Source organism: Protopterus annectens, chromosome 13.part0, assembly GCF_019279795.1.
Source record: "Protopterus annectens isolate FY-2018-M chromosome 13.part0, PAN1.0, whole genome shotgun sequence".
In the NCBI taxonomy this organism is placed as follows: Eukaryota; Metazoa; Chordata; order Ceratodontiformes; family Protopteridae; genus Protopterus; species Protopterus annectens.
In genome coordinates this window covers 995,478,818-995,493,336 of record NC_056747.1, presented here as the reverse complement: position 1 = coordinate 995,493,336, position 14,519 = coordinate 995,478,818, and the positions used below count along the sequence as shown (strand labels likewise).

Genomic DNA, 14,519 nt, shown 5'->3' with positions numbered 1-14,519 from the left:
TACCTGATAGGACCAAAACAAGGCCCTCAAGGAAGAGCAAATCTGCTGGTGGACAACTGTCATTAACAGGCTTTACAATAAGAGGAAGAAATTGCTGTCTAAGAGTAAGAGGGCGCGAGCCCTAAACTGGAAACAGTCCTTCCTCAGCTTAAACAAGCAAATAAGACTTCTTGTGAAGTCCTCCAAAGCAAACTACAAATCCAAATTAGCATCCTCAAGTAACAACAACCATAAGACATTCTTTAGTTGCATCCATAAGCTAAAAGGAAAAACCCAGATTTGTGCCAAACTAGTAGTTAATGATACCACATATACTGAGCCTGTGGACATAGCTAACCTGTTGACCAACAGGTTCTGTGAAAACTTCACTCCCCTGTACTCGCCACACATACCATGACATCCTTACCACCTATCACCTACCTTGTTTCTCTAAAGAACAGCTTGTAAATGCCCGTTTTAAGGCCAAAAGTACAGCATCTACAGGACCTGATAACATCCCTACTGCATTGTACATGTGCTCCAACAAAAATTACCAACACCATCGGGTACTCTTTTCAATCATATTCTAAGCACAGGCTTCATCCCAGTTGAATGGAAAACAGCCACCGTTATTCCCTTCCACAAAGGTCCACTGACCCCAGGAACTATAGACCTATTAGCCTGACTAGCCTTATCTTCAAGGCCATGAAGTGAATCATCATGGACCTTATCAGCAAAGATACATGTAATCTCCAAACACTAGACCCTCAGTTTGGATTTGTCAAAGGAAGATCATGCCTGTTAAACCTGGTGGACTTCTGTGAGACAGTCATCAAGGCCCTGGACGAGGGGAAATCTGTGCATACAGCCTACCTAGACTTAGCAAATGCTTTTGACACTATCCCCTACTCAGGCATCAATGACAGACTCACCCAGCTATTTATCAACTGTTATATTGTTAGATGGGTTGCTAACTGGATCACTGATAAAATACATATAGTCAAAATAAGGGAATCCAACTCCAACAGCAGACCTGTAACCAGTGATGTTCCACAGTGATCAGTCCTGAGACCTCTACTGTTTGGAATCTATTTCTTTGAAGTACAAGCAAAAACTAAAGTTCTGTGGCTGACAAAGTTTGCTCATGACTGCAAACTGGGAGCGGTCATAAAATCTCCAAATGATGTCAACATCCTACAAGAGGGTCTTACACAAAGAAATGATTGGTGCCAAAGTCATGGCCTTAAACTCAATGCAAAAAAATGTATTATCATCCCTTTCAGTAAGAGTAATGTTCCTGCTAACTACCACATCAATAGCAACACCCTAAGTATGTACTCAATGGTGACCTGGGCACACAGCTTGAAAGCAACTTTAACTTTGATCACCATGTCTCCATATTGGTAAAAAGGGCATTCTGTATTCCTGTCATAAATAAGGGAAATGCCTCCAGAAAGAAAGAAGTTATAACATCCCTGTACTCTTGCCTCATCAGGCCAGTAACCAAGTACAATGTCCCTTTTAGTATGTATCTTTCCAAGCACCTGCAGCAAATGGAGAGACCACAAAGGTACAATGTCCCTTTTAGTATCTATCTTTCCAAGCACCTACAGCAAATGGAGAGACCACAAAGGTTCTTCACAAGGAAAATTTCTGGTCTTCAGCATCTGTCCTATGTGGATCATCTGAAATCACTGTCACTTTATTCTGTTTCATACAGACTACACATACGTGATTTTAGTCTTGCATATAAGGCAATCTCTGACCCTGCTTTATTGGAAATGCTGCATATCCACAAGTCAAATAGTGCACAGGTTACTCACTCTAAAGACCATAGCCTGGTATGTGACATTAATAGAACCTGCGGGAAGGACAGATTTGTTTCCTAGAGGATACCACACCTTTGGAATGGACTCCCAATTCATGTCAAACAGAGCACCTCATTAGCCCTCTTCAAATGCAGTCTGGATGATTGCATGAGTAACTGTAAATTCACTCCAGGGGTTCCAGCTATATCCCTCTTGGACAGGGGCAATAGGTGCTGATCATTGAAATAAGGGTAGAATGTGATTAGGGTTGTAAGGGCCCTAGCACCATTAGCCTAGTAACTTCCTATAATACTGTGAAACTATGATCTCAGATTATAGGGACAGATCAGTGATATCTTTACATATGCTCTGCAGATATGAACTAAACTTCTGAATTTCAGAAAGTTATTAACCATAATTTGTAGGTCCCTACAGATGCCATATTCCCCAATTATAGTACATCACAATATCTTATTATATGAATCAGATTTTTTCTATGTTAAATGATGCGCTCTCTCAGTAGTGCAATCTTACTAGACCATTCACTTTATGTTTTCGGGGAGAACTTGAAGCTTGACCTTATTATTTTCTGATTGGCCCTGGGATACACAAAAGTAGTTTGCAAGATCCATAAATGCATCTTGCATGCTGTGTTTACTATGGTATCATGAACTACAAAGACTCATTGATGTACATTGTGGTAGTCTATTAAGGAGTAAAATATACATCCATTTTTTTTACATAGCACACACCAGAACATAATATGCCACTGTGTAGTATAAGTAATTAATAGGCCTCCAGTTCTGGAGACCATTAAGGAGCCTAGCTCAATTTCTTAACTGACCCAAAGCACTGTCGGGTTAAGTAACACAAGGTCACTAGACAAATGAAGGCTGAGTGAATCAAATCCTGCACCACAGGAAGCATATTGTTAACAGCTTTAGTCTTTTGTGTTAACTACCAGACAAAAGTAGATGATGTGCTTGGGAATGGGATGTACTGTATAGCATGGCAGTGCTAAAACAGCCGAGCACTGTAAGGCAGCCTAACAGTGTATGGCATACCATTATAAGTAGCTATGTAACTCTATTTAGTAAGGTGCAGTTTCCCCACTTAAGCTACCATTCACTGCTGCACTCTGCTCCACCATCATCCCTGTGAATGACTCATTAAACTGTTTGATGGAATAACTAGCATCATTACTGTAATATGATAATGAATAAATCAGGTGCTGTGCAAGCTGTGATGGTCAAAATGCCTGCATTTACCTGCTTGCCCTACACATGGAGCTGTGGTTCTTACCAGCCTCATGGCAGAACTAATCCTCCTGTATGAGCTGTGTGACCTACAATACCAGTTGCTTCATACAGAAATAGCTGCTCTGCTCAGCAACTTCGTCCAAACTCTGCTGAGTCCTACGGCAGCTTCACACTATGCCCAGACAAGGTAATGAGGATCACTAGCATGGAATATTTCTAAATCACATTATCTTGCCTAGGTGTAGCAGCTTCCATTTACTTCAATAACTTGGCGTGCAAAGGCATTGAATTTGTTAGATCCCACTCCTCAGGATGATGTCATCCTAGGGGAGGGTTGAATTTGGCGCAGCAAGAGCAGAATAGTGGAGGTTGTACACTTTTGCTATGCTGATGTTTTTAAATCCTGCCCATTATCAACCAGGATTTATAGATTAATAAAAATAAATCATCTTAAAACCGTGTCAAAGCATCTGAATTTAAACGTAAACAGATACTGAAAGCATTAATGGTTAACAAGCACATCGTCCAGTATTTTAGAATTATCAAATACTTTTAAAGATGTCAACCATTATTTTTTAATCGATTCTATTTAAATAGGCAATTAAAATAATCTATCATACAAAAAGTTGTCTTTTTTTACCACCAAGAGATTGTATATTATATAAGACTCGATAAAAAAATATATATAATTTGTGAATGTGCAAGTCGTGATCACCATCAATACAGTTATGCTTATTTATTTATTTATTTATTTATTTTCAGTTTCTTTCATTTTAAATCATCCTGTAAAGGTTGAGCAGACCAAAATACATCAAATATGAAAGGTTAATTATTAATATCTAGGCAGGCTATTTGAAGTACTTTTAGTGAAACAATGATATTTACATCATTTGCATAATCATTATGTCCTAACAAATCTAATACTCACTTGGTTCTGAAGTCATCGGTTGCCAGTTTCGCATTGTCAAGATTCACAAGAATTTCAGCATTCTCGACAGTTGCATCCTGAATCTGTGAAAGCATAAATGATACTAAGAACTAATCATTCAAGCAGCAAAACAGAACCCATTAAGAACAAAATAAGCACGGAAATGTGAACGCGCTAGTCTGTTTTTATTATTTTTCTTATATTTTATTTATTTATTTTATTTATTTTACATTTGTTGACCGGGCTAGTCTAGCTGGATACATGTCCTTTTTCAGTAGAGGCCCGGGGAGAAAAGCTCCCACAATTAAGAGAAGTATCACACTACAATTAGATAGAAGAAACTACATTAGTATAATAATAAAACAAGAAAACATCTACATTTACATGCTGATAGCTTGACAATCATTTGTTGAGTTGGTCACATGACATGGGTACATGTGGAGGTAGTGAAATGCTAGATAAAAAATTTGAGAGGAAGAAGAGAGTAAAGGTACTGTGAGACCTGTAGGAATTAATCTGGGTTAGGACATGGGCATAACCAGTGAGACTTAAGAAATTCTCTGAGATTATTTTTGAATAGATTGAGTGAAGTCATGAGCCTTAGGTTGTTGGGAAGGGAATTCCATTGCTTTCCAATGGAGTTAGCATAAAGAGCATCGCCGCCCAAGTTATTAGATTTGATGGTTAATACCTGAATACTGTTTGAGGATCGAAGGCTACTTAAGTTGGTGTAGGGGGTCAGGATTTTGCTCAGCGAGAGGGTTTTATCTGGTTGATTAATTATTTTGAATGCTTCCGTGAGTTGGTTTAATTTAAGAAGATTGGGCAGTTCTAACCAGCCAAGTTTCTTGAGGTTGAAGCAATGGTGGGTATGATAGGGTGTACCTGTTATGAATCTGGCAATATGATGATAGGTAGTAGAGAGGTTATTGAGCTCACGTTTATTGAGGAAGGAAAATATCGGAGAGGCATATAGTAGGGTGGAAAGGAGATGAGTACGAGCAATGGTTAATTTTGCATGAGGAGTAAGAAAGTTCTTAATTCTGTACATTGAGCCTAGTTTCTTGTTAACTGACTTAATGGTTTGGGCAATGTGCATATCGAATTTAAGCTTGTGGTCGATAGTAACACCTAATAGTTTGGTATAGGAGACAGGCTCAATGATGGTGCCATTAAAGGATTCCACAAAGAAGGTCCTAGGATTAGCAGGTGGGGATTCTTGTGCTAGGGGAGTGGTGGACGTGGGGAAAAATAGAAGTAACTTGGTTTTAGTTGGATTTAGTATGAGTTTCAGGTCGGAGAACCATTTTTCAACTTTGGCAAAACATTGTTGGGTGGCTGCTTGGAGATTCTGGAGAGAAAGTTCAGAGCAGATCAGGGTAGAGTCATCTGCATATTGAATGCAGGTGGCTCTGGGGATGACTGTGTGAAGATCATTTATAAAAACAGAGAAAAGAAGGGGACCAAGTATGGAGCCCTGTGGAACACCAATGTTGTTAGAGAGCAGGTGAGATAGACTATTTTGCCATTGGACTGCTTGTTGCCTGCCAGAAAGGTAGTCCTTAAACCAGCTTAGAGCTAAGTTGTCAAGATGTAGGGTTTGCAGGGTGTGGAGTAATAGCTGGTGGTTAACCATGTCGAAAGCTTTCGATAGGTCAAGAAAGAGAGCAGAGGATATTAGTTTTTTGTTACGGTTGCTATTGACTGAGTCAACAAAGGAGAGGAGGGCAGTGGTTGTACTGTGATGGGGGCGAAAACCATGCTGGGTTATAGACAGAAGATTATTGAGGGTGAGGTAGTGTAGGAGTTGTTTGTGAACACACCGTTCCATAATTTTAGCTATTGGAGACAGTATTGCGATAGGTCTATAGTTAGATGTTTCCGTGGAGGAGCCTCCCTTATGAAGTGGAATGATGTACGAAATTTTCCAAATGGGGGGGATGGTAGCCTCAGTTATGGTTCTGTTAATCAAGATTGATATGGGATAGGCAATGACATCAGACGCTATTTGTAGGTATTCCGCTGGGAGACGATCGGCCGCTAGGGTGGACGGTTTCAGTTTTTTTAATAGGGTACGAATATAGGAGGTAGATACTGGTTGTAGGTTAAAGGAGAGAGGAGGTGAGTCATTAGGAAGAGTTAAGGAGGGGGAAGAAGTAGGTAGATGATTGGCTAGGGACTGGATGGTCTCTGTAAAAAAAGTGTTAAAGGTATTGGCTACTTCTTCTGGATCTTTACCAGTGAGTTTCTCAGGGGTTGGGGTAGTAGATTTACCAGGATGGAGGAGGTTATTAAATCCAGCCCAGAACTTTTTTGGGTTAGTCTGGTGTTTGTCCTGGAGGTGACAGAAATACTGTTTTTTATCTCGAGTAATGTCTGATTTCATGGAGTTTCTAAGTTGTTGAAATTTAATGCGATCTAGGGGAGTTTTGGTAGCTCTCCATTTGTCCCAAGCCTGGTCACGGAGTTTAATTTTTGCTTTGGTTTCTCTTGTTAGCCAGGGAGCTATGCGGTCCTTGGTTCTAATTAGACGATTTGGGGCATGAGAGTCGAGAATGTTTAGGAATGTGTCATTGAAGTATGACACGCTCTCGGCTAGGGGTAGAGTATTTATTAATTAAATTATTAATTAAAAACATATGATGTTTTTGTTATTTTTTTTATTTTTTTTTTTTGAGTATTAAAATTCTATGCTGCTAGCCATGGTGGTAAGACTGTTTTTCATATTTTGGATTTTTGCTGCTATTGACCGACATTTGGTTGCTTGCCTTGGTATTTTATTTGTTTAACAAAATAAGTGACAGATTTGTGAGTGATGAATCTGTTTTGACCACGTCCATTGAAGAAGTGAGAAGTAAAACCAAGCAGTCAAAATTAGCATTTTTTGTGATGAGAACTTATGTTAGCCACATTAAAAAAAGCCTGTGCATGCAAATGTGCACACAATACTTTCACACATGCAAACACACACACACACACACACACACACACACACACACACACACACACACACACACACACACACACGCAAATGCACACACACACATGTATACACACTCTTGTAATCATTCAGATGCTAAAGAATTAAATAGATGCGTTTCTTTGATTCTATTTTTAATTTTGTATATGTAAAAAGTTACACTCCGACATGTTAGTTTGTACAAAATGATTTACTTCATGGTTCCTAATCAGCTTACACTGCACCTTTTTAATACAACGAAATTCCCCCAAATTACATCACATATTCTCCTTATTTAGCAGAACCCATAAATAATAATAATATTAAGAAGCAGAAAAAAATGAGCCGTAGGTATTAGCACGAGTGTCAATGCACAGCATACTTGTCTATGTTATAAAAATGTATGCCATTAAGCAACTAGCAACTAGTCTAGTTATATTTCATACCTAACCTTTGAAATAAATTATGTTATAAACTGTATAGGATGAAAAAGAAATAATATTTTAAGGGAAAACAGAAGATACAGAGGGAGTATATTCCTAGAGATCAAATACCCATGAGTAAGCTCAGTAAAGTTATTTATTCTGTTTAAAATGTGTAAGGAAAAAAAAGCAAGTAATACTGAAATATATAAAAATAAAGACATATTTACAAAGACTGAGGATAGGTGACAGTATGCATTCATAGGTTCATAGGTTCATAGCAGATTACTAAGCTAATGGCTTAAGAGCCCTTACAGGCCTAGCCAATATAAACTGATTTTACCTAATATATGGCTGCAAAGGGCAAGACAGTGGCATTGTGCCTATTTCTTGAGTATATTACAGATTGCCCCTGTCCATGAAGGACATAGGAGCTACGCTAGGGGTGAATTTTCAATTCTACATCCATTGATCCAAACTGTGTTTGAAGGGGGACAGGAAAGGGCTCTTCTTAATGTGAATTGGAACCCCATTCCAAAGAAGGGGCAATTTCTGTGACATATATCTGTCTCTCAAGCATGTTTTATTTGAGTCACTATGTTTGGATTCCTAGACCGGGTGACCCTTGTGCTGTTTACTCGTGTATGTGTAGCAGCTCCATCAGGGCTGGATCTGTGAGTGCCTTGTAGGTCAGGCATATGTCACTCCTTAACATTTGGTAGAAGACAGAGTAAAGGGATATGGCTTTTATTCTATCTGTGTAGGACATGTTGTTTTCACCCTGTATTTTCCTTATGAGGAACCTCTGAAGTCTCTCCAGCTGCTGTAATAAGTGCCTAGTCAAGTACATGTCAAAAAGCACATTATACTCGATTATCAGTCTGATGAGGGCTGACTACAATGGGACTGTAATTTCACTGGATCTGGATGCCACACCTTTACTTATAAGTTATTTCACATAGAAGGACTTCCACACCACTGTGGGCACATGACAGTCAAAGTTCAGGCTACAATCTGTCTATGTGCCTAGATCTCTCCTCTGAGTCTACTCTAAGGGGTGTGCTATTGATGTTGTAACTTTCGGAAGTATTTGACTTCCCAAAGGGTATCATAATACATTTTTTTGCATTTAGTTTTAGGCCATGGTTCTGGCACCAATCATTTATCTGATCTAGACCTCTTGAAGGACATCTACATCATTGGGGGAATTCAGTGATTGCCCCTTGCTTGAAGGCATTAGCAAACTTTGTCATCCAGAGGCCTTCCATATTAGCCTTGACTTCAGAGAAGTACATTCCAAACAGTTGTGGTCCCAGTTCTGACCCTTTTGGCACACCACTAGTAACTGGCCTCTTGCTGGATCTGGATTCACCCACTTTAACCACATATGTCCTGTCCATGAGACAACTGGCTATTCATCTGGTGTTTTAGAGATTTATGCCCAGTTTTGTGAGTTTATTTTTTTTACCTGAGTGAAGAATTATGTCAAATGCCTTGGCCAGCTTGTAAGTAGGGAATATGCACTGTTTTACCCTTATCTATGGCCTTAGTGACGACAGTGCAGTTACTGAAACAGTATGACTCAGTCATAGTCATGTGGGTGTAAATAACCTAAGAAATACTTCCTTGGACTATGTGAAGAGAAATCTATTGAAATCATTCATAGTACATAGAAAGCACTGATTATACTCCAAAATCAGCAAAAAGATAAGCTTACAACGATGTTTTGTTGTGCATCTTTTAAAGTTGGCACAAGGCAGCCTCTTCAGAACTGTGTCAGAAAACTGACAAACTTAATTGCTAGAAATCACTTCATACTGTAACACAAATAAGTAAAAGTGTGGTAGAGTGAATTGTCTAACAGTTTTTAAAGCTGCTGGTCCAGCAGAGGTGTGTTTCACGTCTGACCTCTCTATTTGTGTAGCAGTAAATGTAACAGCGACAAAAGCTATAAAATGTTTTGTGCTCCTATACATATGCTCTATTACTCGTAGCTTATCAGAGCAGCTAAAACCCCATATGCTACAAAGAGTAATAAGTAGTTTTTTTCTGATCTTTCATAACTGACTAGCTATGGATTCTCAAAATGCATCTCAAGACTCACCTCTCAAATTTTGCTGTCAAGAATTTCATGATATCAATTTTGTGAACATTTTGTAACTGCGTATAATTGGAGACATGTCATATTAATCTGTTTATGTTTACACCATGGACTGGCACTTTAAATCTGCACAGTTTTCTAATTTATTTTTAATTCATTATATACTTATTGTGTCTTTACATGAGCTGCTTCCATATCAACTCTGTCTCCTTCCTTGACGATTGCTATTCATTAAAGTAAGCCTCTCACATAGTGGAAGAAAGCCGTTGTTGTAGAATTACTTTAGTGGTTTACAGCATACATTTGTTGTGCATAGTTTATAAATAATTTGTAATTCCCTAGAGCATAGCCTGGTATAAATAAGTGCATCAGGTGGCCTGGTAATATATGGGCAGTAATTACTCATCTGATGCATGCAAAGTGAGTAAGTCATTAATCACTGGTCTAACACATACATAGACAGGTTTTCTGACCCATACATGGGTAGCAGTACATCTCTGTTATGGTGCACATGTCAGCAGGGTCACCTGAGTGGTACATTCATGGCTAACAGTTTACTACCTGGTATATGGTCCCATGGTAGCAATTAATCTGCTAAACACATAAGTAGAAGATCACTGCTCTGGTACATGCACAGTCAGCAGGTTACTGCTTAGGGCATTGCCCGGTAGCAAGCACTTAATTTAATGTATGTATAAGTAATAGATTAGTGGTTTAGTGTTTGTATAAGCAGTGGGTCATTGGTCTAGTGTGTGCATGGACAGTGGATTACTTTACTAGTATAAGCATGCACTGATAGCTGGTTATTGAATTGGTGCATATATGGGAAGTTGGCTACTTGAAACCACTGGTCTGTTGAATGCATAGACTGGTCATTATTAGAAATCACTGGTGTGGAGCATGCAAAGGCAGTAAGCTACTGTTATGGTGCATTCATGGGCAGTGGGCTACTGGTCTAGGGCATGCATAACCAGTAGGTAACTGATCTGATATGTGTATGCACAGTAGTTGGTTATTAGCCTAGTACATGCAAAAGCAAAGAGTTACAAGCATAGTGCATGCATGGGCAGTTGGTTACTAGTCTTATGCATGCATAGACAGTTGGTTGTTGGATGACATAGATGTGTGAACAGTAGGTCACTGATTTGTTGCATATGTGGGCAATAAGTCACTAGTCTACTGCAGATGCTGGTTGTAGATTAATGGTCTGGTGCATGCAGGGGCAGTAATCTACTGGTGTGGTATGTGCATGGACAGTGGGCTATTGGTCAGATATGTGGATGCCTGGCTAGTTGATTACTGGCTTTGTATATGTATGGGTGGTGGGTGCTGGCCTAATAGATGCATGAAAAGTAGATCACTGCTATGGTGTATGTGTGAATAATAATATATTGGTCTGCTGCATGCATAGACAAAAGAATATGGTCTGGTGTAGGCATGGTCTGAAAAGAATCACTGGTCTGGTACATTCATGTATGGTTTGTCAATGGTCTGGTGAATGCATAGGAAGAAGGCAATTAATTTGGTGTATTAATAAGTAGAAGATAGCTGTCTGTTGCATTTACGGACAATGGGTTATGGGTTAAGTAAATGCATGGGCAGGAAGTCAGCAGTCTGTTATTCTTACTTGGATAGTGGGTCACTGATCAATGCATGCCTGTGGGTCACTGTAAGTCACCAGTCTGTTATTCTTGCTTGGATAGTGGGTCACTGATCAATGCATGCATGTAGGTCACTGATCAATGCATGCATGTGGGTCACTGATCAATGCATGCATGTGGGTCACTGATCAATGCATGCATGTGGGTCACTGATCAATGCATGCTTGGATGGCTGATTACTGCTTTTGTGCATAGATGGATAGTTAACCACTGGTCTAGCTGATATATACACAGTAGGTCACCAGTCTGGTGTATACAATTGCAGCAGCCTGTTGGTCTGATGCATACACAGACATTAGGTTACTGGTGCTGTATACACGGGTATTAAGTCACTGGTCTGGTTCATGCATAGGGAGATGTAAATGGTTTGGTATGCCTTATGCACACATGGGCAAGTAAATAGTGGGCAGTGGATGACTGAACATTAACTCACTGGTGTGGTGTGCATATGGACAGTAGGTTGCTGTCTACTGCATGCATGAGCAAGAACCTACTGGCTTGCTGTTGACATGAGCTGTAAATCATTTCTCTGTTTCATACAAGACCAATGGCTCACTGCTCTAATGAATGCACTAGCAGGAAATGAGTCCAGTATATTCTTAAATAATAGATTACTATGTGGTGTAGACATGTTCAGTAGGGTATTAATCTGCAGTAAATTTCCACACAGGTAACCAAAACTAGTTTGATGCATACACATATAGCAGACCATTTGTTTGGTGTATATGTGCAACTTGTTCTTCAACAAATCTTAATAGCTCATAAGATTCTTTATCAGCCAACCAATACACCAATACTCTCTAGCCTTATTTCCCCATACAATAACCTGAAACAACTTCGCTCTGCCAACAAACTCCTGATTAATATTAGTAAATCTCACAATCATGCAGGTGACTGTTTATTCTCCAACTCTGTTGGAAAAACATGGAATAATCTACCCTCTCATATCACTTCTTTAACCTCTTTCCAAATTTTTAAAAATCAACTAAAGACTCATCTCAATAAACACTGGCTTTGCTCCTGCACTAATCCAGACTAATGCTCACTCTGCTCCTTCACTAATCCAGACTAATGCTCTCTATATAAAAAAAAAAAAAAAAATTTTAAATTCTAGTATCTTATTTTATCTTTTTAAATCATATGTTTAAATTGCTTTGTTTCTCATGTAATTATTTTCATGCCTTTTCTGTGAACTTGTACAACATATGGAGCTTTTCTCCCCGGGCCTCTACTGAAAATGGACATATATCCAGTTGGACTAGCCCGGTCAACAAATGTAAAATAAAATAAATAAATAAATAAAATAAAACTGCTGGAAAGCTCTTTGTATGGTTGATAAATAGGCAGTAGATCACTGCTAATGTGAATATATAACCATGATCACATGTTCAGTGCATGTGTGTCCACTGGTCCAGTGTATACATCAGCAGTAGGTCAACCCTTTTGTACAAATAGTGGGCCATAAAGCTGTGGAACACATGAAGAGACAACATCTGCTGTTTTATTCGCAGAGGCAGTAGATCCCTGTTCTGTTGCCTTCAAAGAGAGGACTGGTAAAAGGCATTATGACAATTTTGTGGCAAGGGCTTTGTCTTATTGCATTAGGTAGCAGGGTTCAATTCTAACCCCCATTCACGGTAAGCGTGGATTTTTTTCATGTTTTGTCCATATCTACAAAGGTTTATTGAATGTTCTCTGCTTTCCTTATTTTCCAAAAACAAGCTATTTGATGAACTAGAGATACATTGTCCATATGTTATAGTCACCCTTACCATTACAGAATCAGTTGTTGTGGAAAGGTTCCAAGATGAATCAGTTATTTTACTTCATTACAAATAAATACATAAAGTGGTATAAGATAATGACAGCTCATCGTCCTATTATTTTAGAGCTTTGAGAATTAATAGGACAGCACACTGTACTGTTATTTTATAGGTTCATACGTAAGTATTAGGCTATTGGCCCTAGGGCCTATATAAGCCTAGCCAAAAGAGGTTCCCTGGCTTTTGCCACCCAAGAAAATTATTTTCCTGTGCCCCTGTCGAGCAGAGCCACAGAAGTGATCCCCGGGGTGAATTTCCTGTTTCCCATCCAATTGTCAAGATTTCTCATAAACAGAGCTAATGAGGAGCTTGACATGATTGGATAGTCTGTTCCAGAGGATGGGAAGTCTCTGGGACAGGAATCTAACCCTCCAGCATGTTCTGTTTATTGTGGTGACAAGGTTTAGGTCCCTGGAGCATGTGGCCCAGAGAGATTGGGATTTCTTTAATTGTAGCATGTCCATCAGATCTGGGTTAGACATGGCTTTGTATGTTAGGCAGAGGTTGCCTTTGAGTAGGCAATATGCGATGGAGTAGAGCTGGAGTTTTTTGAGACAGTCTGCGTATGGCATCTGTTTGAGGCTGGTAATCCTATTAGTGAGGTATTTCTGTGGCCTTTCTAGTTGTTGTAGATGTCTTGCGAGGTACATGCCAAATAAGGTGTTGTACTCTAGAATGGGTCTGATGAGGGATGAGTAGAGAGGAATGATGACCTCTCTTTTTCTTGAGGAGAACACCTCTGTGATGAGGTGTGCCATGTAGAAGGATTTCCTGACTACAGTGGCATCGTTATTATCAAAGGAGGGACTACTGTACACCTGTATCCCAAGGTCTCTTATCATACTTTCTGTGTTTAGTAGGCTACCATCTATGTGGTAGTTCATGGGTATGGTGTTTTTCCTGAAGGGGATGACAATGCACTTCTTGGCATTGAGCTTTAGGCCATGAATTTGACACCAAGCATCAGTCTCAGTGAAGCCTCTTTGGAGAATTTCCACGTCCTTAGGTGGATCTGTTATGACTCCTAGTTTGCAGTCATCTGCAAACTTTGTCAGCCAGAGACCAGCTGTATTAGCCTGGACTTCTCAGAAGTAGAAACTAAACAGAAGAGGACCCACGACCAAACCCTGTGGTACTCCACTTGATACTGGTCTGAAGTCGGATTTGGAGTCAGCTACTTTCACTGTGTGGGTTCTGTCAGTGAGCCAGTTGGCCACCCATCTTGTGACATATGGATTTATACCCTGTACAGTGAGTTTATCTATAATACTAGAGTTGAGGATGGTGCTGAAAGCCTTGGCGAGGTCAAGCTAGGCTGTGTGCACCACCCTACCCTCATCTACTGCTCTGGTGACTGCTTCAAAGAAGTCAGTCAGGTTTAGGAAGCATGATCTACCTTTTACAAACCCAAACTGAGTGGGGTCCAGAGTTTGGAGGTTACCTATGTCTTTATTTATAATCTCCAGGATGATGTGTTCCATGGCCTTGCAGACGAGGCTCGTCAGGCTAATCGGGTAGTAGTTCCTGGGGTCAGTGGTGGCACCCTGTTTGTGGAGTGGGATAACTGTCACTGTGCACC

The 14,519-nt window shown here is 39.7% G+C and overlaps 1 protein-coding gene across 1 annotated transcript in view; it reads right to left on the bottom strand.

The window, feature by feature from the left end:
* LOC122788056 (keratin, type I cytoskeletal 19-like) overlaps nucleotides 1-14,519 on the bottom strand; it is an 86,830-nt gene that overhangs the window by 61,964 nt on the left and 10,347 nt on the right. The window contains exon 2 of the mRNA XM_044054978.1: nucleotides 3,975-4,057. Within this exon, the coding sequence (XP_043910913.1) occupies nucleotides 3,975-4,057 (83 nt within the window). The remainder of the gene's footprint in view (nucleotides 1-3,974; nucleotides 4,058-14,519) is intronic.